We start from the raw sequence: 25,102 nt of genomic DNA, 5'->3' as shown, positions 1-25,102 counted from the left end.
ATTATCATAAAAGTAATTTTTCCTTCTTGTGACCTTTTTGACACTTACAAAAGCCCCCCAAATTTGTAGGTTTTATCAAATGAGATAAGACAAACCTATTCATCTTATATTTCAGAAAGCACTCTCTGCAATTTGAAATCCTAGAATTAATATCCAGCTATTCAAAAATATCTTAAATTGGCTTGCACTTCACTACTACTAATCAGCCTTTGAAAAGGCAAACCTATTCAAGCTCTTCATGGGATAGCTTGATGTGTTAACAAGAGGTTTCAGATAAACTTTATCTGGGGCAGGGAAATAGGGAGAAGTGGGCAATTTACAACCCTTGCTTTATTTTCCATTTTGGTATGCCTTGTCTTTCTACTGCAGCTTGGTAGTACAGACACAATGTGAAATAGAGGCCATGTGAGGCAGCATTTGAATAGCACAGGAACGATGAACTAGATAAGCACGTGGAGTGTCATATTCAAACCACATGGATGCATGCATTAAAAGACTATTCAGTACAAAAAAACAGTGCTAGGAATCTTGTCATAAAACAAAGAATCCAAGATAATTTTTTTTTATTATCTGAAATAGGACTTTCTGTACTGTTTCTCAGCGAAACATGCATATTCCCAAGGTTTATTATCTTCATTAAATTCCAACATAGCATTTAAGCACTGGATTGGTTTTGAATACTCAATTTAGTCCCCGCCACTCTCCCATTTTCCAGAGTAAACCACAAAAAATCATAAAATTTATGCTTCTAATTTCTGTGAATTTTAAGGTCAGGCCACAGCTGCTGGGAAAATATAGAAACTCAAAAATAAAACATTGTAAACAAATGTCAGGCAAGGCAATGTTGAGCATGAATGTCTGTTAAGATCAGATTCCTGTGCACTACAAATTAATATGACATGCTTTTAGAAGCCTAAAATACTGCTTTAATATAGGAGATAGTGAGGTGAATTCTAGGTTTTGATCTGACTTTTTTACCGGTGTTTTCCAAGACAGTGCAAAACCATTAAGCTCACAGTATTTCAAAACACAGGAACAGCCAACTAAATCCATAGAAGGTTCAGAATTTCCACACTGACAGTTCTCATTCCCACAAGATTTTCCAGTTTCAGGTCAAGCATTTGGTGGCCAAGATGAAGCCCAAGAGCATTAAGGGGCAGGGGAAAAGCATCCTGAGCAATCTGGATTGTCAGGATGGCTGCAGGTCTGACCTCTGTCATCGAGTCCCTGGGCTGTGCAGTGTCATGTGTCAAACCAGCTGTTCTGGGCTTTGTTACAATGCATTTAGTGACTCAGGTGAAAGACACATAAAAGGTTCAGACTTTAACTGTGTTAGTGAATCTACTCAGGTAGCCAGTTAACCTAACAATCACAGGACCAAAGTCAAAGGGACTATATAGTTCTCTGGGCTTTATGGCAGTGTTCCAGCTCTGGGTCTTGCCTTGATTAACCCAATAAAACACATAGAGAGACACCACCACAAACCACTGAAGATTGTATAAGAAAGACAGTGATGGATTGACGATGGATTTACTTACTTCCTCACCTCTACAGATTTCACTTTTCTTGTGAACTCTTCAGCTTTCTTCCAACCTCTTTCATCTTTCTTGCCTGATCCTTCTTCCCAATTTTCTCCAATACTGGTTTAAAGCTGCATTTAAATTACTCCAACAGCTCACAATAAGACGTAGAGAAAACAAGTGGGTTTTTACATGGGAATAGAATAGAATAGAATAGAATAGAATAGAATAGAATAGAATAGAATAGAATAGAATAGAATAGAATAGAATAGAATAGAATAGTTCCATACAAAGGGATATACAATGGTCACCTAGTCCAACTGCATGACCACTTCAGGGCTTACCAAAAGTTAAAGCATACTACATGTGGAATGCTGTCTAATTTGGTTTCCCAGTCATCCTGAAGTTCCTTTAACAGCCAGTAAAGAAGGGAGCATTGTGCCAAAGGAAAGGTCACAGATTTCACAGGTTTCACAGAATATGCTGAGTTGGAAGGACCCACAAGGATGATTGAGTCCAACTTTTAAGTGAGTTGCCTGTACAGGGATTGAACAAGGGTTGAACCCACAACCTTGGTTTCATTCACATCATGCCCTGAGTAAGAGAGCAGGGATCTGAAAGTCCCACATTGGTGGAGAAAATATCAGCTTTTGTTGATAATCTGAGGAATCTGGCTCCTGCATCAGTTGGATTCCCAAACACATTGAAACATCTGTTCCATTTTAGGTACAAATTATCTCAGTTTTAAAGTATTCATTCAAGCTGATATAAATTTAACTCAGATATACTCAATATGGCAAATCTGCCGAGGTTTAAACTAGAAATGGACATCTATCATCCTAAATGCACTTTCATCAGTAAAAATTTGCTCTTAAGGTGTGCCCTCTCTAGGGGCTTGTCTTTACCAACTTCTCTGCACAGGTTTTGCTCCTCCCAGGGCTGATGATCCACAGAGAGAGCTCCCACAGCAGCAAGATGGTGCATCACAGTAAGGCTTGCTGGAGACCACAGTTCCTGCACCTTCTTGGGGGAACTCAGCCTGATGGGCACAAAGCCACAATCCTGGGTCTTTCATGTGGAGGAGTTTAACCAGTGTGATACTAGTAAAACATGAAGGCAGACTTGTTGGCCTGCCAGCCTTTCCTGCATTAGAATAAAGATAGTGACTGTAGTGACTACAAGCCCCTGTTTTGCTCACCTGTGTTTATCCTCTCTTGTGCCTGCTCCAACAACTTTGAATCTGCCTGCTCTGAGTGCCTCTGCACCCACACAAGGAGAGAAGGGAGATGTTAGGGATCCCCAAATGCAGGAGGAGCATTAGTCTGAGGTGGCTATGAGTGGCTGAGACTGCATCAGAGAGCCATGCTGGGGGGGAAGTGCTGTCCCCAAAACTGCAATGTCCTAATTTTGTGGGTACTGTGCTCGCCCTCCCCTCATACAAGGTCTGCAGACACGCTTTGTATCCACTGAGAGCCTGGACCTCACAGCCCTGGGCACTGGTGTGCTGCTCCCAGCAGTCAGCTGGGTCTCCTGTTTTGTAGGTAATGTGGTTACTTCAGGAGCTAAGAAGAAAGACTGATGAGCATGTGATTTTTTTCCAGTTTTCCAATCAGAAATATTCACCCGATGGCTGAGGCTAGCAGATGGCTGCAGAGGCCATTATATCCCAGCCTGAGAAGGCTTCGTGTGGATATTTAATTTCACTCTTTAACAGGTATTTAGCAATACCAAAGTACTACCAACCCTACAAGCACCCATTCATGGGAGCTATGATTCAATGGGACTGCAACAGCGACATGGAAAATCAGGGTTTGCAGTAAATTCTAAACCCCTCTTCCAAGATCTGGTTATACACTTGTTGACCATAAGTATGTTAAAAATACATGGATAGATAACTGTATTTCTTGGTGCCAAATCCTGAAATCCAGGAAACACTTCTCCAGCTGCAGACACTGACTTGCCTTGGGTGTGTTGTGGCCACAGCAACCTGAGTGTAAAGAGGGCTCTAAGTGCTTAGGTCTGTAGCTCCAAATTGTTGCCTGAAAGAGGAGTTTGTCTCCAAGAGAAGAGCTCCAGAGTTTATCCCTTGGCTCTGAAGAGCCACACAAAACTGGCAGCTGCTCTAGGACGTGAAGTAATAGAACATCTTTGTCCCAGGTTGGCAGAGACATAAGTACCTTTGGACTTTTCACAGCTAAGTGTTGGAGTTTTGAGGATGATTCATGTCATGAAATTGCCCCTCAGTCTCACTTGTAGGTGTTTTTGTGGATTTTCATCTGCATGCTCAGCATGAAATGCCATGAAGCCAGCAGAGCTGATGTGATTTGCTCCACCAGATTATCCCAAAGTTCACTGGCCAAGTGCCTAAATGCTTTTGCAGTTACACAGAAATGTGTTTAAAGGACTCACAGAGGAAGAGCTCTTTTGCAAGGCACCAATGCCATACATGCAGTCCAAAGGCATACATTTGACATCCCTCTCTCATTAAAGGTGTTCCTCATTCCACAACAAAAAATCCTTGAGATGTTAATGGATTCCCTTGAACTTCACTCCCACAATATGAGCAAAGAGGTACTGCCCCAGTCCTGTTTTACTCACTTGCCTTTAATTTGCAAGAACAAATTCAGACTGGGAAAAGAGACTCTGTTTGGTCCAGAATCAGTCTGCATTACTTGCTTCTCAGCCTAGGACTTCTTGGAGCCACTCTGACTTCTTTTTGATAAAGAGCATTGCCTCTAGACCCCATTGCATCCAGCATACCTGTGTGTGGTGCTACTACATTTCTTCCAGCTATTTACTGATGAGATCATCTCACTCAGGGGATATGCAGGAAATATAGGGGGAAGTTGTCCCTAGTTAGTACTTGATCATAAATGGTGCAAAAGGAGATGGTCAAGGCAGAAAAGCAGATCTTTGATAATGGGTGCAATCTGATATCTGAATTTTGTTTACTGGGTCTGTGAGGAGGGCAGCAGAGCTCTGGGCACCCACTCTGTTTCAGAGAGGCTGTAGCTGCCCTACAGTTGCTAACCAAGAGAACTCTCTTGCACATACTCTATCCAAGCACAGGAATGCCACACTTACAGCCTTATCTTGGAAAATAAGTCTGACCTCCCAGGAGCATGGCTTTCCTTGTTCTGGCATCCCAACATGTTGCACCACACACAGTGGTGAATGAAGGAAGTGGTGAATGACACCTCTTTATGAGAAAGGACCTCTAGTTTTTGCCCCTCAAATGGTTTTTACAGAGCAATTGGCAAATTAGATGCCCTGAAACTATTTCAGTTAATTCTGTGCAATTTAGTAAGTGTTCATGCATGGTCATAGCCCTGACTAACTTATTTCTGTGTGTTCTTTACGTTAAATTAATTTCCAAGGACCCATTAAGTGATCACATTTCAGCTTGGGTGATGAACTGGTGATCTACCTCCACACCACACTCGTCTCATCAGCCGGCACTCGCTGGCCCCTGTGAAAGGCACAGCAGTGCTTCTGCCAGGCTCAGACCTCTCCTGTCCCTCCCCTGCCCACATACAGCAGGTTCCAACGCTTCTCTTCACAAACATGTGCTGCAAACAACCAGGAGCCCTCTCACACCCCTCATCCTCCACATGGGAGCCGGGAGTGGTTTCTTTAGGGCTCTGCAGGCATCATTCCCTCCTGAGAACGGCTGATCCTTGTTTGTCCTTTCTGACACACAGACAAAGGGTAACCCAAGACAAACAAGGGTGTCAAGCAAGCCCCCTTAGCTAATAACTGAATGCCTTGAAACATCTCTGCAAACACCCCTAGAGAAATGGCATGTGCTGTTCTGTGGTGTGATGCGACACTGATTTGTTGCATCTACAAAACGTCCTCATAATTGTGTGAAATTGAGTGTGAACAAGCACTTGAATTGCAGTTCATCAAACATAATTAAACTGAAACACAGCAGCAGAAATACCCCTTTTATCTTGTGTAAGGGCTGATAACATAAATACAGAGCACCCCAGAATCAAAAAAATGACTAAGCAGATGCTTGCTAGTCTGTGAATTCTTTTGTAATGCAAAAATGACTTTTATCTCTCACTGTCTATTTTTGAATGCTCATCACTGTGATGCCTGGGTGTTTTGATAAAGGGCAATAAATATTATTTAGCATATGCTTAGTTCATTTAAAAAATCAATCTACTTTATGCAATTTGGCAACAAAAGAGAAATAATTTATAAATGTCTGCTACACTAATATGGATTGTAACTCTCTTTGATGAGCATAAAAAAAATAAAAAGAGGGGAAAAAGTACAAAGCACTTAAAAAGAAGATTATAGAGCTCAGATTGTGTGATCTGTCCTGTGAAGAGTGTGGCATCTCCTAATGGTCATACATAAAGTCTCCTTTATCCCCACCGAACATAGAAGCATGGAATCAAAATAAAGTGGGTGAATTTATTCCAGAAATGGCCTTGTGGTGTGGAAAGAAAGGAGCAAGATCTTCTCTGCTCTTCATCCAAAAGATGTCAATTTGATCTACAAAGAGAGGCATTCTCAACACCACCTTCACCTTAGCCAGCCATTGCGTGGGGGCAGGCACTGCATGGAGCATGAGAGCTCCCCACTGGAAACACAGTGGGGCACAGTGTCACAGTGCTTTTGTCCCCAGGAGCCCCAGGCACAGCCTGGACACGGCAGCCAGCCAGTGCAGCCTCAATGCCTCCTTCCCACTGACCAGCAGGCAATGGAGAACAGTGCGGTCCAGAGCACAGGCCAGATTTAGAGATGAGTAACATAAACATGTTAAAACTATTTACTTTACATAAGCAGAGGGCCTCATTTATTTTCTTTACACTAAGAAAGGTTCACTGGGGCTAAGAAAGCTAGGCTTTGCAAACACATTCAGGGATTAGGGCTCCAAACAGAGATGTTGTAGGCTGTACATGAGACACAAATTATAACCTTGCATCCCAATCCAGACTATTCAAGCATGATAGATCCTTTGAAGATTCCAGTAATCTCTTGGTTCTCTAACTCTTGCATTTTCTATACTTTTTAACTGAACAGTGTGCTTTCAAAGACCGGAAAATGCCTTGAAATGACTTAGCTGCAATTTGAAATGCCTGTATCTCTGATAGATCTGGCCTTCACTTGCTAGGAAAACACACCTGTCAGTACAAATTGCCTCACAGTGGCTTTATACATGATTTCTCCATGATGGAGCTGGGAGGGTGTTTGTAATTTCCCATTTTCTGTTTGAAAGCATTTGAGCTCTCAAGTCAAGAAAGAGGTCAAAAAACAAGCACTGGCCTCAGAGACTTCTCAGATCAGCCTGGAAAACACATCAGTTTTTGTAGCCCTCAAGAAAATAGACACTGTTCTCATTAACTGTACATTAGGCCAACTCAAATGACTAAGAACCCGTTTACAGCCAGGTCATCAGGAAAGCAGATTTCAGCAGGAGGCCAAGACTGAACATGTGACCCCACTCTGAGGGTCATTAAATATATGTTTGAAATAAATAAAAGTTCAAGTAACATTTTCTTTTCAGGGCTTCATCCCTGTTTTTGAACCTATGTCACAGAAAGCAGAATCCAGCCCCAAGACAATCTTCAAGGGAAGGAATAATGCTGTAATAACACAGTCAAGCTTGCAACCCTGGCAATGAATGCTTATCTCACACTGCTCTCCCTGTGAGCAATGTTTAAAATAAATAAATACTGCAGGGGAGTTGTTGTTAGCACAATTGTTGGGTTGTATCCTTGTGGCAAGCTTTTTATCATAATAGTACAGGAGAGTACAGTTTGTTTGCAATGCAAGTTTGAGCCAGAGTGCAAGAGCACATAAATTCTGTTAATAAATAACGGGCTAGGCATGTGGGTTTTGCAGAGTGACTTAAAAAGTCAACACCTCCAAAGTAGAACATTATGCAAGTGCTATTGAAACAAAACAAAGAAAACAGAGAGATTTAATTTCTAGTCCCTTGGAATGACAGACATGCTCTCCCTCAGGAGAGAGTGAGACCCGTGCAAGTGTGATGGCAGGTGCAGCAGTACAGTGTCAGCTGTACAGGAGCACACCTTTGTGTCCTCCCACTTGTGCTGTTCCACCCAAACAGTGGCAATGGTACTACAGCTTGCCCATGAATTATGGTATCTTGAGTGTGTTTTCCATATCTGAAGACTATTACACAGTCAGAGGGACAGATCCTCAGCAGGACTCAGGTTGGTATTTTGTGGATTTGACAATGTCATACCATACAGAGGTCCAGAGCTTATCATTATCTTGGGTTTAGGAGCTAGCAGCAGCAAATGCCTACATCCTAACCTTCCCATTGTAAGGACACAATAGACTAGAAAGAGGAAAGATAGCCGGGGGCTCCATAATTTTGCTGTACAAAGCTAACAGCAGTTCTTGACTGAAGAGGGAACAGTTAATTACAGTGAACAGAAGGGAGATCAGGTCATTGGCCTTTAGGGGCAGGACCTCTTGCTATAAAGTACATGACAGGCCTACCAGGCAATACCAGTGCATATTGGCAGACAGTACTGCTTTGCCCAACTTAGGAACTGCCTCATCCCAGCACTTAATAATGTAAGTTACAAACAGTTAGAAAAATTAAACACTTACTTGGTCCAAGACCTATGGAAAATGCAGCAACATAGACAAGCAGGCTGGCCAGTGAAAGCCATTTCAGGACAACAGGGACCTCCCCACTTTCCACATGAGACCCTGTTGTGCTTTTGCCGCCTGCCAGGGCAGTCCTGTTCAGTTCTCCTGTCCTGGCAACATCTGGGCTCTGTACATCAAATGACAATCTTTCTGTTGAAGCCCTGCTAGCAAAGAGGTCCTTGAGACTCCCATTGGTGACAGTGAAGTTTCCTGGTCTCTGGAGAGAGAAATCCTCTGGAGAGTGGCTTCTGCAGACCTTGGTTAAATTCACATGTATGTTACGGTTCACTAAGCCCATAGTGACCAACGATATTGCCATAACAGAAGAGCCAATACACAGAAAAGTTTTACTTCCAACTTGATCCACAAAAAACGTGGCTGGGACTGTGCTGACCACTTTAACCACTCCAACTCCGGTGGAAGCCAAACTGGCAGCTTCATTGCTCTGGAACCCAACTGACTTCAAAACAGTCGATGCGTAAAATAAAATGTTGGGTTGCCCAGTTGTTTGCACAAAAAAAACTAGAGTGAGTCCTACCAGCATTCGGGCCCTCATGTTGTTTTTTGAACGAAACAGGTCCAAGAAACTATACTGATGTTCATCTTTCAGGGAAGACTTAATCGCAGTGAGCTCATTAGTAGCATCTGATGTTTCCCGTAGCCTCTCCAGTACTTTTCTCGCCGCTTCATCGTCATTTTTCATCACAAGAAACCGAGGGCTTGGAGGAAGGAAATACATGGCAACAGCCTGCAAAGCACCCAATGGAATCACCAGGCCAAACATGTACTTCCAGCCGTGAGATATGCTGGCAAATGCATAATTTGAAATATAGGCAAAGAGAATGCCTATCACAATCATGAGTTCATTTAATGACACAAGGAGGCCTCTTCTGTGCTGTGGGGCGATCTCAGCGATATACACACACGTGGCAATCGACGACAGTGAGATGGAAATACCTATGGCGATCCGGCCCACAATGAGTACCTCGTATGATTCACAGGGCAGCAGAATCAGACTCCCCAGCACAAGTAAAGATGATGCAATAATAATAGCAAGTCTCCTTCCAAATCTGTCTATAAGAAATCCACCAGTAAGGGATGCAAACAAGGCCCCAAAAAGCAGGGAACTTACAATGACTTCCTGCTCTTTGCAAGAGAGTGTTAAAATGCTGCTCATCTGAAGAAGAGCTCCGGAGATAAGGCCCAACTCATAGCCCATCAGAAGTCCACTTATGGCAGCAATGGCAGAAGACAGAAAAGTGAATGTTCCACAACCTGAAATAAGAGGATAAATCAAAAAACCTTGAAAGAGTGATTTTTGCAACATTCTGACAATTAATAAAAACTTTGTTTGATCTACCAGTTTAAAAAAAAATCTCTGTAACTTTTAGGCAAAGCAGTTGGGTACAATACACATCCAGCAGCAGTGGTGACATTAAAGCTATTTTCATAAAAAGCTATTTCTGAAAAGAAAAAAAAAGGTAATGAATATAAAATCTTTAGTTTTAATGCCTTTGTATCCCTTATCTTCCTGATAAAAAGTCAATAAGGTTTTGATCAGGTCCTAAATAATTAAACTTTTTGCTTCAGAATATTATTGCAAAAAGAAATGGTGAGAAAGCAATTTTTACCTTGAGATTTTTCAGTGTTTTTCCTAAACTGAGAAAGTCTCATCCACCCAACTAGAGTACCATGAGCAAGGAAAGCATAAATTTCTTAGCCAAATTGTTTCAACATTGACTCAAATAAGTAACAAGTTTTCCCTCACCACTTATTATTTCCTTTGTTTCTCCTGAGGACGGCATGAAGGCTGCTGGTACCATTGTTTTTATTTTGCCAAACTGGGGACTTAGTGAGCATCAGGCTGATGCAGGTATCTTGGATATTCTAGGGGAACTGATCTTTGAGGTAAACACATGAACTTGCTGGGCTTTGCTCACATCTAAACTCAGATTCTTTGGAATATCTTGATCAAATATTTTGCATCGCTTTTGATGGCCATAATGTCAGGAACAAGAAACAGATGATGAAAACAATGCAGATCATAAGCCTTTGAATCTCCACTTTAAAACAAACTCATCTTATACAATTGTGATTCATTGTTTATTGTTACAAGATAGATTTGACTGATCATATTCTGCTAACTGTGAAGCCTTTTGCACCCTAAACCTTGAGGAATATATCAATTTGTTATTGTTGGTCTCGTTCTTCCTCCCAGCATGATTTTCCTCGCATCATGATGTTGGCTGCCACACAACTAGGAAAAGAGTAAATCAACTTCTGATTTTGCAATTAGTTAGAGAGATGGGCCGTGTCAGAAGAGAGATGGCTTTTGCAGCATAACAGAGTCCGTATTTAGTTAATTCTCCTGGAATGAGTGGTATATGGTCTAATTGGAAATGATACACAGAGTTTGTTTATTTTTAGTTCATTTTTCCAAGGCATTAAGGCTCTTTGATCACACTGACTGCTCAGAGTTCGTTGCCAATAATTTTGAGCACATTGGTGAGGATCAGCCCTATTTGATAGAGGATATTACATTTCAAAAGCAAATCTTGAATAGAGAGAAGGAGAGCAGCGCTAGCAGTACATCTGCACTGCTAAAGTAAACAGTTCCAGAGCCCAGGCCCAGACCCTGGCATGTGGCCACATACCCTACCAAATTGCTGGCAGGATCCCGGGCACATTTGCAGCCCAAGCCACCTTGTGTTCTCCTAACAACTCCCAGAAGCAAACAATTCCACTACCCCACCCTGCAGCTGCTCTATAGGCAGATGGGTTATTATGGAGGGTAGCACAGCACAACTGTGAATATAAGCAATGCCTGGGGGTCAGGGGAGGTGTGTAAGCCCATTAAGGTTATTAAGATAAGTATCACCTATTAGCTCTCCTAACTTTGAGCCAAACAGCAGCAGCCCTGAGATACTGCGTGCACCAAATGCACCTCAACTCAGCTGCTGAGCTGGTGTGGCTGGCACACCAGACATAGATAAGAGATAGGGGAGAAGCACATGGTGTTGTCTTGATGGGCTACAAGGACACAGGGGGAATGGGATTGCTGTGAAAAGTCTTTCAGAAGTGGGAGGTGGGTGGTAGATTTATTGGGAATGGAGAATGAAGAAAATAACAGAAACAAATATGCAAAATGCTCCAGGGATAGAACAATCTTTTTTATATTGCTGTTGTCCAGATCTGTTAATATTTCTAAAGCTTTTTCTTCTTTTATATCTGCAGTATCTGAGACCATTTCACTGATTTTAAATAGAAGCATGGGTTAGGTCCTGCTGTACTTCCTTCACCCATTGAACAGTACTTCAGTGGAAATACTACTGACTACAGCTAAGCTGCTTTGGGCTGCATCCTGCAATGTACACATGCAGTATTGGTTTTATCATTGCAAAACATAATTTTGCCTTCCCATTTATACTTTAGAGTTGCTTGCTTGCTGCATATTATTGTATCTGGAGAATATACCCTTCCAGTGAATCCTGGCTGGAAATCTGGGCTGATAACAGCACAGTGAGTGTTGTGCTGAAGGAATGAGCATATCAGAAACTAAACTGCTAATCTAATCACAGTGCTCTGCCCAAACTACTGTTCAGTGCTGATGTTTGTGCTTTCTTGAATATCTCTTGAATATTTTACATCATTAAGCCAAATATATTTTATGTAGGATTTTACCTCAATTTATATATCATGGACTAGTGAGCATTGTGCTCATCCACTCTGACACTCACAAACAGCACAACATGATCCTTCAGACACACTTCAATTATGTTTTATCTGAACCAGGTGTTTTCAAACATTCAGCTTTGATTTAAAAATGGCTAGTGTTTGAAAACCAAGGACTTTAAGTCATAGGTCATCCCAATGGTTAATTGCTTTTGCTGTAAGCTATCTGTAAATTATTTATAGACCAAATTTCTGCAACTTCAGCTTCCAGCCATCAGATCCCATTCTCCATGTCCCCACAGTTAACTGTGTTCACTGAGTACAAACTTCTAGCCTGCCACTGGGTCATCTCACAGACATCTCCTTTTTTAGCTGCTTTCCCTGTGAGGCTTTACAAGTTCACCAAATCCTTAAATATTCAAACCTCTGTTCTCTGAACTTTTTCAGACCACCAACTTCTTCAGTAAATTGTGATCTGGACCCAGTGTTCCTGCAGTGATTATACAGTGCCAAAGAGAAACTTGACATAATTTTTCCAGTCCTGGTGGACACTTCACTCTCTGCTTGTCCAAGGATTCTCACAGACACATACAGAAGCTTATCTTCTGGTTATCATTCAGGAAAACCTACTTCTTTTCTGACTGGATTCTTTCCAAGGCACTGCCTTGTCTTTAAATATGGCCTGCCTTGTTTTAGCTAATGAGGAATGCAAATCACTTTACATTTGTCTGTATTAGGGTTCAACTTACCTAACTGTGAAATATCTATATCATCTCTAGATTTCTCTTGTAACCACCTGAGAAAAATAGGCACTTCTAGACATCTGAATTACGGCGGATGCCTACTTCCCTCCATTGCCTATAAAAGGAAACTGTGTGGCTTGCTCAGATGCAGATGTCTAAAGTTAGCAGAAAGGCAGCCCAGACAGCACATTCACTTGCAGTCAGCAGGCCAAAGCATCCAAATTACATTCAGCCGGTGACATGTCCCATTTATTGATCACCCATCACCTTTATCACCTTGTTAAATAACCTGTTATTATTTTCTTCCAAAAAACTAACAACAGTAAGTAACAGAGGGGCAAAGACTGAGTTTAAGGCTCTCCTGCCAAAACACAGCAGCACGGACAGTGTACTCTGTTGATACTTTGAAGTCTGTGTCCTGCACAGTTCTTAATTCTTAAAATGTTGGGAGTGTCATTTTTGTATGGTTTCAGTTTCTGAATGAGAGTGTCATGTCAAATATCTTGATAAAGTCCACCACCAGCACTGTTCTTTACAATCCAAACTGTGCTCACATCAGCCTGTGGTCCTTAGATCAGAGAAATTGAGATGGTTATTTATTTTTTGTCTGAGAGTCTGTACAAGCTGGATGTAGAGCTTGGAAACCTGGGAATTGATAGGGAAGCATTCGAGCTCATATATTTACTGCTTCTCCAAGTAGAGCAACTTGATCAATGGCTTCATGTTTATTTTTTTTGTTTTTACTGGGTCAGCTGGTATCCTTCTTCATGTGTCCAGTGACACATAGCCACAGTTGTACAGAAATAGTGGAAGGCTGTAACTAGAGCACCCCCGAATGAGAAGCAGATCCTGACGTGATGCACAGGGAGACACATTGTCCTCCTGCATTAGCAGCAACAAAGTCAGTAGTTAACTTGGTGTCTCTTGTCCCTCACAGGCACTATTCCACTGAAAAACATTGTTATACCACCATGAGCTTTTGTTTTAACTGGTGTACCCGAAACTTGCCTGCTCACCACTGCCTGCTGAGTTAAACCTTGAAATCTCTGCTCAGTTTCCCTTCATGACCTTCCTCTAGGCAAAATTCCCTCTGACTTCAGCATATGTTTTGCTTTAACATTTCCAGATAAAAAATGTTGCAGTAGTTGTACTCACAATCCTTTTAAGTGTCACTTTGAATGATGCTGCTGGCAGTTCTTAGGCATTCCTTTTTTTTTTTCAAAAAGCTTCTTTATATATTTATACATATATTTGTCTTATTTTTATGGGATGCCAACAGAGCATATGGCAGTGTACACCCCAGGGGAATAAAATATTTTAACGATAGCTACCAGAGAATTTTCTCCTTCTGTCTGCCACTAACACCATGGCTAATGAGTGTGTGGCTGGTATGTGACAAGTGATTGGAAAGTCTATTCTCTAGTTTCCCATGTAAACAAAGTGGTTTCTCACAACTGTTGTTCAAGTCAAAAAGCAGCCCAACTTGGCAAACAAACCTATCTTTAAGAACATTTGTTGGAAGTGTTTATGCTTGGTTCCTGAAAAGGAGACCAACTGCAGTTGTACAGCAGCACAGTGTACCGGCCATGAGGCTGGACGGGGCCAAGTACAAAGGGTGTGCCCCTTTACTCACTTTCAAGCACATATTTGGAAAAATACATTCCTTCCAAAGGCACAGGATTTGGTCTGTGCATGTATCTTATGGGCATTATGGATAAATGATCAGTGCCAGGGAAGATCTGCAAGCAGGCTGATTTGGGAAACAGCACTCCTCACCTACCTAATGGGAGGGAGAGATATGGGAAAGGAGCCCTCTCCCGCTCGGTTTGGCAGTACCAAGCCCCACGTTAGTCCAGACTCCGAGATTTCTGTGATGTAGTTTTCTTTGCTGTCTCCCAAGAGATCATTCAGGGTGCATATAGAAAACTACTGGGTGGATAGGGAGAATACTTTATGTAACCTGTGCAAATATATCTATTTTGATAGGAGGAGAGTAGACAATCTCTTCCACCATGGTACTTTCTTCTGTTTACTTTGATTTAATCTGAGATGAGAAACATCTCCGTTCAGAAGGGAAGGAAAGTATTTTCCTGTCAGGAAAGTTCTTTAAGCCTTGCAATTTCTTTGATCTATTTAGACCTTTGGGAAGTGAATTCAAGTTCTGTCAACCATTGGTTATTAAGCACAGGTTAGAAAACCCTAATGAGTTGAATGCATTGCCTAGATATAAATCCACAGCATGGAGTATCTTTTTTTTTTTCAATAGAATGATATTTACTTTTATCTACAATAAATTTTAAAACTACAGCACCTATATTTGAAAATAAGCTGTCTCTAATAACAGATTTGTTTTCCACCTGAGTGCTGTCTGACATACAAAATTTCAAGGGATATAGTATTTAAATTTCCCAAATTGTATTAAAAAATATTTTGCTGAAGTGTATAACATGAGAATCTTTTTTTTTTTTTTTTAGGATCAATGTTTGATGGCATATATTGGGAATTGCTGCATAATTAAATCATGGTTTTGCTTCTCATAAAAGGTAATTTTCCCATTTTCATGTTATCATGATCTTTGCTGCCACAGTCACTTTATCTCATCCAGTTGCTGGGTATAAAGAGATTTATGTTACTCTGTTGCTCTATTCCAACACCTGAGGTTTCTTTAGATCCAGTAGCTGCTCAGTAGGTGCATTTCTCCTATTACCTAGGATACATCTGACCTATCAAAAATAATGTCAGGGCCATGTGGGATCACAATCATTTGACAAATGGGAATCCTCCCACCCAAGTGTGAAAGGCAAACCCAAAACAATCACTTTGTAAATTGAACTAAAAGAGAAGGTCGAAGGAAACAAATGTTCCACTAATCTAAACTCCTCCAGTGGTGGGAAGCACTGAATACTTTGTACACTATAAGCCATAACGTACTTCGTAAACAATATTCAAATTTCATGAAAAAAAGCTTCCTGACAATGATGGAAAGACAGGAAATGCAGATCCCAGACAGACCCACCATGGCCAAGTCCTCTCTTACTGCTCTGCTATGTAATTTCATTATGTCAACAGGCAGCCTATGCCCTCATTACATGAAATGGCATTTGGGTTTTGTTTTGTACATTTCTAGTAAGAATCACCAAGTTCTTTTAATTTCTAACTATGTAATTACATATTCCTCAGGTTACTGCTTCAATTTTTGAGGGTAAGGACAGATATGCAATTTACACATACTCTTCTAACCTTAACCCATGTGCTGCAGAAACTTTGCTATCTGTTTGTTGTTATCCTATAACCATCTGCACTGCTCTCCTCAGTCCCAAAGGCAAAGTTAAATGTGTCTGCACACCTACTGACTTTCTGTTCTTGGCTAACCTCTGATTCCAGTATCAGGAGACTTTGCTTGACAGATCACTATTACACTCCAACAAAGCATTTGTGCCTATGGTTTCTGATTATTCCTGCGTTAATCAGTTCATTCAGCTCGAAGTGAACAAAATCTCCTTGAGACATTGTCATTTCTGGCTTATGACCATGCTGTCCTGTTTGGGTACAGCTTATAATAAGGCATAATAAGCCTTGTGGCTGAGAAATATCATGATTGTGGGGCAGTATTCCCTTCATCTTATCATCTAGGAAAGTGTTTGAAAATGCAAAACCACACTGCAACTGAGAAAAACTGCCTGGGTAGGACAGCAAAGATGAAGAGCTATGAAATGCAGTTTCTGCACTTAAAAACTTACTGCAGAATAAATGTTACAGCTGATTTTTGAGGGTGTCAGCACAGAAACCCTGTTTCTTCCTGAAATGCTAGGGAAGTAAAAACAGGAGGGAGACCCTGTCCCCCCACCCTGAGCTGTTCCTCTCATGGACAGGTGCAGTGCTTGCCTCACTCCCTCCACTCACTCCGGTGAAAGGGCTGAACTGCCCCGAGTGTGCAAGGACCAGATCACTGTTGTTAGAGCGCAGCAGCTTCTCCTATCTTTCATTTGGCTGAGCTTCATGAAGGAAAATGATTTACACAACAGACAGCACCTACACGAGCAGTAGGACCGAGGCCTTTTAGGGAAAGTATCACACATTCAAAATTCATTCAAAATTCATTCAAAAGTCAAGCTGGCAGTCCCCGTCCTAGCTCACATGTTCCCCTCTTGCACTTTCAGAAGCTGGCACGGCCCGTCCCGGAGTGCCTGCGCTTGGTGGGGCCGAGCATTAGCGATGCGGGCAGCAGCCCCCGCCGGCGCTCAGCTCGGGCCCCCTTACCTGCGGCAGCCGGCAGCCGGCAGCGCCTGCAGCCCCGGCCGCGCTCCTCATCCTGCCCCGCGCCCACGGCCCGGCTCTGCTGCCTCAGCTCCTCCGGGCTCTGCCCAGGTGCCATCGCTGCCCCTCGGCACCTCGCTGGGGCGGGAGCGCTTCACAGCGCCGCGCTCCTTGCCCGGCCGGCCAGCAAAGGGCAGCTTGTTTTCCTCATGGCAACAAGTTCCCGAAGCCGGCTGAAACCAAATGCAAACCACAAAGTGGTTCGTGAACAACTTTGTTGCTATTTCAGAAGGCTTTGCCCTTTGCGGTGACACGGGCTGTTGCTATTCTGGGGAGCCTATTGCAGGCGAGGGGAGGGCCGTCTGTCGGAAGTATCGCTTTTGCCTTTTACAAATAGTTGGGACATCAGACATCTATCCATGCACAGCTCCATGCACATTCCTTACCCATTCACTTACAGGGTCTCTCTCTTTTTCCCTCTTTTCCTCCTCTCCCTATGTTCATACGCTCAGGTTTTTAGCAGAGAAGGCACACTGAAGGGGAGGGTTTGAAGTGCTTGCTCTGTCTGCTAAAGTTAAGGCATGGAGCACACACACACGGCATTGCTGCATTCTTGTAACTTCTGAGCAAATTTTAGTGAGAAGTAGTGAAGAGGAAAACAACCATGACAGCTCTTTGCAGCCTGTGAGAGTAGGAACCAGGACTTTACATGGCAAAGATGCGTGTGGTATTTTACAAGCAAATGCAGAGCAAGCCACCCTCTTTTCCATGACAATTATTTGTAGAAAAACTGAGACTGTCTCAGCTATATTGAGTCAAAGACTTGATTTTGATTGCTGCTGGGAGTCACTCCATCCTTACTTGCTTCTGTGGCAGCAGTGGCCAAGGGCTGGATGGCAGCAGGAGGGAAAGTTTGTGCATGGGTGCAGGTGAGCTGCCTAAAGAGGCTCCCTGTCCTGCTCTCTCCCAGCCCTGGGAGAGCCTCCAAGTGCTCTCAGCAGACCCACTGCCTCCATCAGGCAAGTTGTCCAAGTTACCCCCAGTGGGAATCACTGTTGTATAATCTGGCAGCGCTGCAGGCTTCTTGTTTGTTTTCAACAAGCTCTCTGATTGCTTGCTTGCTTGTTTGTTTTTCTTGTAATACATTAATGCCTGCAGATAGCATGGGAGGGAAAGGTAGACATAGAAACTCAGTAGCTTTGCAGTATTTCCAGACAGGAGAATTCCTAAACACTTTTTTCCTTATGTAGAGCAGGCATAATAAGCCCTTTATCGATGTTTGCTTAACAAGTAAAATGTGACAAAAGACATTTTAACTGCTCCATCTGACAGCTGCCTCACTGTCAGTTTCAGAAACTGGACTGCCAGGGATGCCACAGGGGCATTGCTTCCATTAGGAGTTTGGGCTTTGGCAGTGCCTTTTACATGTAGTTACACGGGTCAGCCTAACTCTGCTCTCACGTGTTACATACTTTCCTTGTGAAATGTCCACCTGTCAGTCCTTACAGGACGCTGGTGGTGCTGTTAACATTTCTTAACACATCCACAGAGGTGTTGTTTCTTCATGGTTTATGTGCGAAAAGTAATGTTAACTTTTAAAGAAATTATTTGTATGTTTTGGAAAAAAAATTAAAAAAAAAAAGAAGCTGTTTAGGCTGGGGAAGGAAATGAAATGTTTTCACAGATCAAACTCAGCTGTGATAAGATTCCTCTGTGATAATGTGGTGTGTAATCGACCTCCTGTAACAACCCACACCTCATATAACCCACAGCTCAGGTCAGTGCAAGCTCTCTGGAAACTCAGCTGACTCCACAGGTGCCCAGCTGTTCCCACATCCCAAGTGCCTTCACATGTAATGGTCTTGGAGGTGCCAGAGAATGCCAGAGGTGCCTGTGGCAACTTGACAGGGAGGAAAGAAGAGATGTAACGCAACTGTTCAAAAACCCCTAAACTAAATGCTGTCCTCCGACTAAAAATGTTGATTATACACAGCTGCTGGCACATACAGAATTTAGGAGGATTTAAAAACTTGTCAGGAACTGCACCTTCTCCTGAACAAGAAGCACATTACCCCCAGGAATAAATAATAAAAACATTGTATTACATTGACTTCTCAAATCTTATGATGAATAGATTTTATGAAATGAATGTTAAGTGAATACAATAGTGAACTTCTTTTTTGTTTAATAGGAACAAAAAGGTATTTTAGACAAACAGTAGGATTTCTTTTAACTGTGTTTGCACCTAGAGTTCAGTACCCTCAAAAGCCAGAGCCTACAATAATCTTAAATATTTACCTCCTTGTTTACTAAGAAATCCAGTCAAATAATCCATTTTTCCTTTCTAGTTCTGCCTTTATGTTATGGTACTTATGCCAGCTGCAACACAGCAATGGTTTAACTTTGCCCCCTGGGGTAATCTCAGAAGGCATGTACCTAGCTGGCACGGAGGATAAAGCAGCCAGTAGACACAGTACAAACTGTAATGGCCAAAGAAAATATGAAGGAACACATACTGAGGGCTCGTGTTTGGGCTGCCCAAAGGACAGTGTACACTTGCCATGCTGAGCTGTGGGTGCTGCTGAAGTTCCAGGAAGGTCCCTGGGCTTTGACTTCTCCCTCAGGTATATCCTATGCCTGAAAATATTGTGTCAGTGTAATATGGTCTTTGGAAAAAAATGTTCCCAGTAAGTGGAAATATGAAATATTTTAGCCTGAGATCTGCTGTTTGCATGGTGTTGTTATGAGGTATGGGCTGCAGTGTCATCAGTTTCAGCTGATAGTGAAAAGCCACAACTCAGCCAGTGTGAGGAGGTCTTATCACAACTGCGGCAAAAATCTGAGGCATTGATGTTACTGGCATTTACTGGTGCTAACTGGGAACCCAGAAAATGAAGGAACTGTAAAAAAGCTGATTGCAGCCAATGAAAGCAAACAGAGAGAAACAGCCTGTGCTGGTTCTGCAGTCAAGCCAGTCGTAGGGGGGTAGTGTGAAATGCAGCGACTGAAACCCTTGCTGGTGGCCACAGGGCGCTGGTCCGCAACCCCCTCTGCTTCCTACCAGAAATAAACAGTTAAGCAAGCAAGAAAAACTCTGGTGCAACAGACAGGACTGAGATAAGGAGGAAGAAAAAGAAGTGTGCTTTGATGCTTTTCAGTTCTCTGTTGTTTTCCTGTTACTGCCTTGCCTGTGCACAGTGCTCCAAACAATGGCTTGGCTGGGCTCTGCGCCAGGAGCAAGGTGTCCCTCGGAGCAGGGGCAGGCTGGGACAGGACTGCACCTGCTCTGCCCCTCTCATGGCTACCCAGGAAGGGAACCAGAGAGCAGGGGGAAATGCTGCCAGAAGGCAGCCCATCCAAAATGCTGAGATGGGCAACAGATGAATGATGCTCTGAAGAGTAGGAGCCCTGGCTTCACAGCTGTGCTGTGGGAGGGTGGGCAGAAGGTCACAGCCTTCAGGAGTGGGAAACAAGAGTGGGAAAGAATTCAAAGCCCAAAGCAGGAGAGGGTTAGGACACAGGCAAGGGGTATGAGTGCAAAGATTCCCCTGTTGGTTTTATCCACGTGCAGCTGGCAAAAAATCACCTTTTCTGCCATCTTCTCGGTTCCTTGCTTTCAAAATCAGACAAACACTTTAGCACTAGAAACATGATTAGGCTAGGAAAAGAAGATAAGATAGTCACATTCAATTGCTGAATACTCTATCTAGAAAATCTGTGAGGTTGATGTGGGGATTTCTTCTAAAATCTCCGGTCGTGGTTTGTATTTGTATTTCTGGTGATTTAATAACTCAAATTTGGGACTGTGGAGAGACAGGGAAGTTGGTGATAAGCCAATAGAATCTAATTAAGAGTTGAAGAGTTTTCTGAATCAGTTTTCATAGACCACTTTTATCAAAGTTGGGGTAAAGAAGGTCATCTTATTTCTCTGTAGATTTCATGATTCTTAAAAAGAAGATTGTGGAAGTCTCCTAATTAATTTATTTTAAAATGTAGAAACAAAGCTTTTCAGCAAACTATGGAGAGTATTTTCTTGACATATCAGCTTAAGTTACTTTGCCTTCATCTTTGATTGTTGAGATTTGTTCTCAGAACAAATAGTTTGCCATTTGCAGAACGCGTCCATGAGATGGCTGGCTTGGAACAGCAGGAGGAAGGCTGAGAAGATGAAAGAATGCAAGTGACATGGAGAGGAGACAAGGAAGAAATGGAGAAAAACCAAAAGAAAACCATACTCCTTATTAAAAAAAAAAAAGAGTACCAATCTAGAAAAGCATGAATAGCCTTTACCATTAGTGTTGACACTTTGATACCCATACACAAGGAGGAAAATATGCCAAAATTCCAGTTACTGAGCAATGAGAGCTGGATTACAAAAACCGAGAGCTGCTTCAAGAAAGAGAACTGATCCATCCTTCAGGAACTTTGAATATAAAGATAGTTGTTATTACTGTTGTGCAGCAAAATAATTACAATTCATCAGACAGTTTTGCAAAGATGCTTTTTATAAATGTAAGGTATCTTCCAATAACACAATGTTTAGGCTATGCCATTTGTGTGATTTTGCAGCTGAATAAAGTACAGACACATCAATAAATGGATAACACTTGGTAGTAAATAAATAATATAGTCTGATGAAACAGAAGTTTTTTTCACTCTAAGTCGTGTGGTTTCTTCCTAAGCCATACTCTTTCTGTTATGTTCTTAGTCACACTCAGAGGCAATGATTTATACCAATATATTTTTATCTGGCTTTAAAAAACTCAAACATAGACATAGTCCAGAGCTCATCACACTTCACGACTCCCTCCAGAGTCCCACTGACTCATGGCACAAATATTTAATCTTTTGGTCTTCTGTTAGTACTTCTTTAGAAGTACAGCATGCCCTTGGTCAGCAATTCTGAGAGTTATGTTTTGGCAGAAACTTGAAATCAAACTGAAGATAAGAACCAAAGACTGGAAAATACAATACAAATAGAATTGAGATGAGAAAACAAAATAAAATATAAATTTTAGGTCGGGTTTTCACATTCATGGCTGTGTAGCCTTTTCAACAAGTAAAAAGAAAGATCTTTTAGCTTCTGAGTAATCCAAAGGGGCCACTTGTACTTTCTTGCTGAATAACATGCCTACTGTTTGTCATCACACACTGTTCTTTCCTGTTTGCTTCAAATATTTTATATTTACATTTTCTTTTTTAACAAATCATAGAAACAGCAGCCTTCACATTGGAAAGAAAATTGTCCATCTGAAATAAAATTGGGAGGCAGTGCACATTCCCAGTGCAAGAACTGAGCCCAAAGAAGCCAGTTAGTAATGTCACCCACAGCTTGAAATCAGGTGGTTTCTAGGAATTTCCAAAAAGGTGCCAAAATTTGAATCCTTTAAGATCATTGTACAGTGGAAAGGGGAGTTTGTTCTTTACTCTTGTGATGAATTGTTAAAAATGTGTAAGCTGAAATTCCCTTTCCCTGTTCCAGTTAAGGAAAGAGGTGTACATCGCTAAGAAAAGTTTGAGTTGCTGAAATGTATTTTTTTTTGTTGCTGGGAAACATTTTCTCCCACATGGAATATGTCAGTCACACAGGAAATGCAGTCATTTTCATGGTTTTAATTATTTCCACTGACAAAGTGTTTTGTTTTCTCCTGAAAATCTTATTGTTGCAAAAATAAACAACTAAATGTCATTAATGCTGTGCTTTGCCTTCTTGCTGGTTTTTGACCGCAGCTGGCAATCTGAAAGCAGTTTTACATGCACTCATTAAAACCAAATGTCTGGGTAAAGCTTTCCAAAGTGCATCCAAATTTTCAAGTCATTGCAGGCAAGCAGGAAATGAAGCCAGGCTCCAAAGCACAGGTCAGTTTGTGTTCACCCAGCAGTCCTGAAGAAATGAGCAGTGGGCACTCCCACAATGCAATAAATGCTTCAGGTCACCTGTTCCCCAGAACCTCTGTCACCTGAGTGCATTAACAGGTAGCAAAGGCAGTCTTCAGTGGACACTGTGCATCTGGAGGTGTCTCAAATTTATTTTGAGATTACCATTCCCCTTCAGAGCTGGAGATACTGAAAGCTCAGTAGGTGGAGTGACAGATCTATTAGAACCCAGGACAATACAGGAGAGGCTCTTTGGAAAAACTGGAGGGTTTCTGCCCCAGAATCCTTTCCTCTGCACACACCAAAACCCCATCTTTTGAAATACAGGTAGGGGAAATGCTATGCTGGCAGCACTTTGACAGGGAGGAGACAGATTCCTTTCTCCACTGTACGTCCTGGAGGCACAGGTGGGCACTTTGCTGGCAGAGAGAGGCCTGGCAGGAAACAGCTTATTTGCTTCTCACATAAATGACACTTTCTCCTGATCACTGTGAGAAGGGAGTGGGTGCCCTTTAGGCACCAGGTCTCTGGCCCCTCACATCATGTTGTGTAGCTCCTGGAGGCAGGCTGTGCCTGTGTGGGCAGGAGCTGCCTGGTTATCCAACATAGATCAGTTGGGTGGGCAACCATGGGAGCCCGGGGAACCTCATCAGGAAAGATACCCTCAGTTGGGCTGTGGCCTCAGAGAGGATCCCTGACACACATCCACACATCCTCCAAAAGCACTTGGTGGGGATTGCAGCCTGCTGCAATTCAGGGGCTGGCATTTGCTCTTCTGGCATTTAAGTTTTTATTTGTTTTATTTTTAAAGGCCAAGATACATATCACCCTGGCAAAGCTGATTTTGTGAAGCAAACCCTGTCTTGTAATTTTCTGTTTAGTTTAGCAGCATGATTTGTATTGAAGGAGCTCCCTGAGAGCTGAGAGCTGCAGCCTGCAGGGCCTGCTGCTGCCTCCCTCCATACCCCTGGTAAAGGCAGGCAGCCTCACAAGAAGGCAGCTGCCACTTGTCACCAAGGTCCCTGTCATCCCAACACGGCTGCTTGGCTGACTTATTCTGTGCAAGAGACTTTAGCATCAGGGCTTGGGCCTCTCTGAAGACTACAGAAGTCCTGTTGCACTCATTTGCCTCCTACACAGCAGGGGCTGCCAGCCTATGAGCGACTCCTCTCAGCAGACACCCTCCTCCCTCCCTTCTCATTCAGATTCAGACTCTGTGCTGCTCAGCTTGGCTTAAACCTCTCTCTTGCAGACTAATCACTGAGGCATTAGTTGTTTAAATTCACACTGATGAAATAGGTGCTGGCAAAGCCCAAGGGACTTTCAGTGGTACAGCATGTGCTGTGCTGGGCACTAGCAGTGTCCTGAAGAGCACTGCACTGCCTCTGAGCAGGAATGCCCCAAGGAAAGAATGTCTGACATTGGGTTCACAGCAAACAGGGTGCACACAATGCTTTAGCCTTCCAACACAGCTTCTAACTTCAGCAGGTCTTGTCAAACAAGAGAGAACACAGCATAGTTTTTTAGTTAGCTCTGATAAAGTTTAGCTCTTGGAAAGGACTTTCCTACCATGGACATAGTGCACGAGGAAGATTTTTGGGTACATGGAGTCAATAGGCAGAAAGCTGCTGACTTGGCTGAAGGCTAATTTCACACCACAAAAAGTAACCAGAAACTCCAGAGCAGCACTAGAGTTGTTGCTTACTTGCAGCTACTCTTATGAGAACAAGGAAACTCGCAAGTTTCTTCCTGGCTCCTCTGGAAAAGTAAAAGACCCTTTTTCCTTCTCCACTGATTTTTGGGAAAACTGGTGAGTTTTGGTACTGCCTTCAACTTCTCCCCCTTCAGGTTGGGAGCTTTGAACACATCTCTCACACTTCACCTTCTTCTCCAAATCTTACCCTTTCCTAGGCAATTATCAATATGCACTCCACTTCTCAAAGAAAACTCTCTCCTTCCTGGTCTGTGGCTTGCCTGAGCTTCATCTTGGCTTTTTGCAGTGGAGCTATCTGCTCCTTCCTGATAGCAGCTCTGAAATGTCAGTTATACTCAGTGAATATCACACTGCCTACCACATACACACTCATTGTTTCTTACTCCAAGCTCTTTGACCATGTCCTCTCCTCTACCTGAGCCCACCCAAAGGGGCAAAGCCACTACAGCAGTAAGAAAAGAAAACAAGGCCTTCAGTACCCTTTTGAGAAAGGTCCCAGTTCACTGCAAGACATCTGACTTCAAAATGGCTTTCTGGGTGATTTAGAGATTTTTTCCCTGACTAACATGTTCAGACATATATATCCATGTTTACCGCTGTGGGGTTTGGATCCCTTGCCAAATCTAGAAGCTAATACTCTTGTGCCAGCTCTCAATCTCTTGGACACATGCCATGGA

At 42.6% G+C, this 25,102-nt stretch overlaps 1 protein-coding gene across 2 annotated transcripts in view; it reads right to left on the bottom strand.

Annotated features, from left to right (window-relative positions):
- SLC2A12 (solute carrier family 2 member 12) overlaps positions 1-17,067 on the bottom strand; it is a 35,094-nt gene extending 18,027 nt beyond the window's left edge. For both annotated transcript variants that reach the window (XM_058020653.1, XM_058020654.1), the window contains exons 1-2: positions 16,838-17,067; positions 8,121-9,437 (exon numbers count right to left, since the gene is read on the bottom strand). In XM_058020653.1, coding sequence (XP_057876636.1) covers positions 8,121-9,437; positions 16,838-16,952 — 1,432 coding nt within the window. In that variant the 5' untranslated portion in view covers positions 16,953-17,067. The remainder of the gene's footprint in view (positions 1-8,120; positions 9,438-16,837) is intronic.
- Between the last annotated feature and the right edge of the window lie 8,035 nt (positions 17,068-25,102).

The sequence above is a fragment of the Melospiza georgiana genome, chromosome 3 (genome assembly GCF_028018845.1).
Source record: "Melospiza georgiana isolate bMelGeo1 chromosome 3, bMelGeo1.pri, whole genome shotgun sequence".
Classification (NCBI taxonomy): Eukaryota; Metazoa; Chordata; class Aves; order Passeriformes; family Passerellidae; genus Melospiza; species Melospiza georgiana.
Note: the sequence above shows the minus strand (reverse complement) of the source record. Positions and strands in the feature narration are given on the sequence as shown.